At 45.2% G+C, this 2,089-nt stretch overlaps 1 protein-coding gene across 1 annotated transcript; it reads left to right on the forward strand.

Moving 5' to 3' along the window:
* Nucleotides 1-6: 6 nt before the first annotated feature.
* LOC104953793 (short transient receptor potential channel 4-associated protein-like) lies at nt 7-1,132 on the forward strand (the record flags this gene model as incomplete). The annotated part of the gene is made up of 4 exons (XM_010780799.1): nt 7-44; nt 153-293; nt 416-527; nt 1,020-1,132. Coding segments are annotated over exons 1-4 (396 nt in total), but the record flags the coding sequence as incomplete, so codon positions are not given.
* Between the last annotated feature and the right edge of the window lie 957 nt (nt 1,133-2,089).

Genomic DNA, 2,089 nt, shown 5'->3' on the forward strand with positions numbered 1-2,089 from the left:
CCTATGCAGACCAAATGTTCCTCCTGAAGAGAGGTCTACTAGAGGTAAGACTATCCCCACATCCCATGAAGACAGTCCACATGGCACAGACTGTCTTTGCTTCTGACCTTTCAATGAACGACTGCTCACTCTGTGTTTCCGTCCCTCGACAGCACATCCTGTTTTGCATCATAGACAGCGGCTGTACGTCTCGAGACGTCCTGCAGAGCTACTTTGATCTGCTGGGAGAGCTCATGAAGTTCAACATTGATGCCTTCAAAAGATTCAACAAATATGTCAACACACCAGAAAAAGTACGACTTCAGACCTTAAATGCGTTACCAAAATGTATACGCTACAAATTCAATGTTACTACTAGTTCTCTGCGTGTGTTGTGGATGAACACATGTGTTTGATAGTTTTGTTTCCTCTGTAGTTTCAGACCTTCCTGACGCAGATCAACAGCTCTCTGGTGGACTCCAACATGCTGGTGCGCTGCATCACCCTCTCATTGGACCGCTTCGAGAGCCAGACTGAAGATGTCAAAGGTGAACAGGGCTTGAAAAATAAATCATGTTGACTCGTCGCTTAGAAAATAAATGTTAAGATACTTGGTTAATGAAAGAAATCCCGGGTTTCGATTGATTGGTCATTGATATTGACTTTTATATTCCGGTACTTATTCCCCTTTTCAAGCCCTTTTGAATTAACGCTATATAAATAACGCAAACCGCTCTGAAGAAGGCTCCGTATGGGAATGAGTTTGCATGTTTTTGTGAAGTGAGGCAATAAAACTGTGGAATCGTAGCATTTTCCATCCTTGACATTGAAAACTCAGATATGACATATTTCACATTTTCTTTCCATCTAAAAAGAATTAGTGTGAATTGTAAAAGGAACATTACAAATGCCCATCAGGGAGTGATTGCAGACAATTATCCAGTCATAGGTAGATCTGATAACTTGTGTTTGATATAGGTCTATGTTTTAGGTCATTTACTATTATTTTCAAGTGTTGATTTAAGTGTTTTATTTCCCAGTGGTGGAGGTGCTCTCTGAATGCTGTCTGCTGTCCTACATGGCCAAGGTTGAGAACAGGCTGGCCTTCCTCTTTCGACTCGTCAACATCATCAACGTACAGACGCTCACACAGGTCTGGTTTCATTTTCTCCTTGGACCTTTATTAAAGAGGACATATTATGCTATGTCAACATTTTATTTTCTGCCTCTACTTTGACATGTCTCCATGCTTTAATGTTCAAAAAGGTTTTATTTTCTCATACTGCCTGTGCCGCAGCACCCACCGTTTCTGCCAGGGGGGGCGTCTTGCCGTCATTTGACGCCCTTATTCAGCTCGGAACGCCCTGAACTCGAGCCGAGGGCGTCCAAAAAAATAAATAATTTGAGAGAAGATCGAGAGTTTTTATCGCTTGAAATGAAGAAAAGCAAAAAGGACAAGGACATCCCTCTGTTGGAGGGGCAAGGAGTCTGGTGGGATTATTTTCTCCGCCAGCAAAGCGTGTTCCTTTGATGGAAAGTGTACTGCCGACGAGCCTTGACGGGGGGTGCTAGAGGAGCATGCGCGTGAACTGCGAGCGCCGGAGCCTCGCAGCGGCGAAACTGAGGCTCCGTGGTAAACTGTGGTAACATGAAGAGCCGTTTAGGAGCCGAAAGAGACGGCTCTTCTTAGTGAGCCGAGCCGAGCCAATTGATCCGGCTCACTAAAAAGAACCGGAATTCCCCTCACTAATACGTAAAGAGATAGTGGGTGTTTCTCAATCTCGAGTAAGGCTGCACACTTGCTCGCCTGTTCAACTCTTCGTTTTCCGAATGCCAGGAAGTATTCTTGCCTCGCTTCTGAAGCAAGATGCTCGGAAGACATGTGCTACCAAGCAAGCGTACTCGAGATTAAGAAACACCCAGGATCTATAACGGCCCCTACACACGGCGGCGTGCGTTGACTCTTCAACGCTTCTGTCCATTCACTTTGAATGGGGTAACTGACGTCACATTTCGGCGAAATGCATTGTGGGAGCAAAGCGTTGCTTCTCTCGCGGTGCTCGCTGCAAAAGTAGAGCAATGTTCAACTTTTGACGCTTCGATGGAGGCG

The sequence above is a fragment of the Notothenia coriiceps genome, unplaced genomic scaffold, assembly GCF_000735185.1.
Source record: "Notothenia coriiceps isolate Sejong01 unplaced genomic scaffold, NC01 NC01_scaffold00022161, whole genome shotgun sequence".
NCBI classification, from domain to species: Eukaryota; Metazoa; Chordata; class Actinopteri; order Perciformes; family Nototheniidae; genus Notothenia; species Notothenia coriiceps.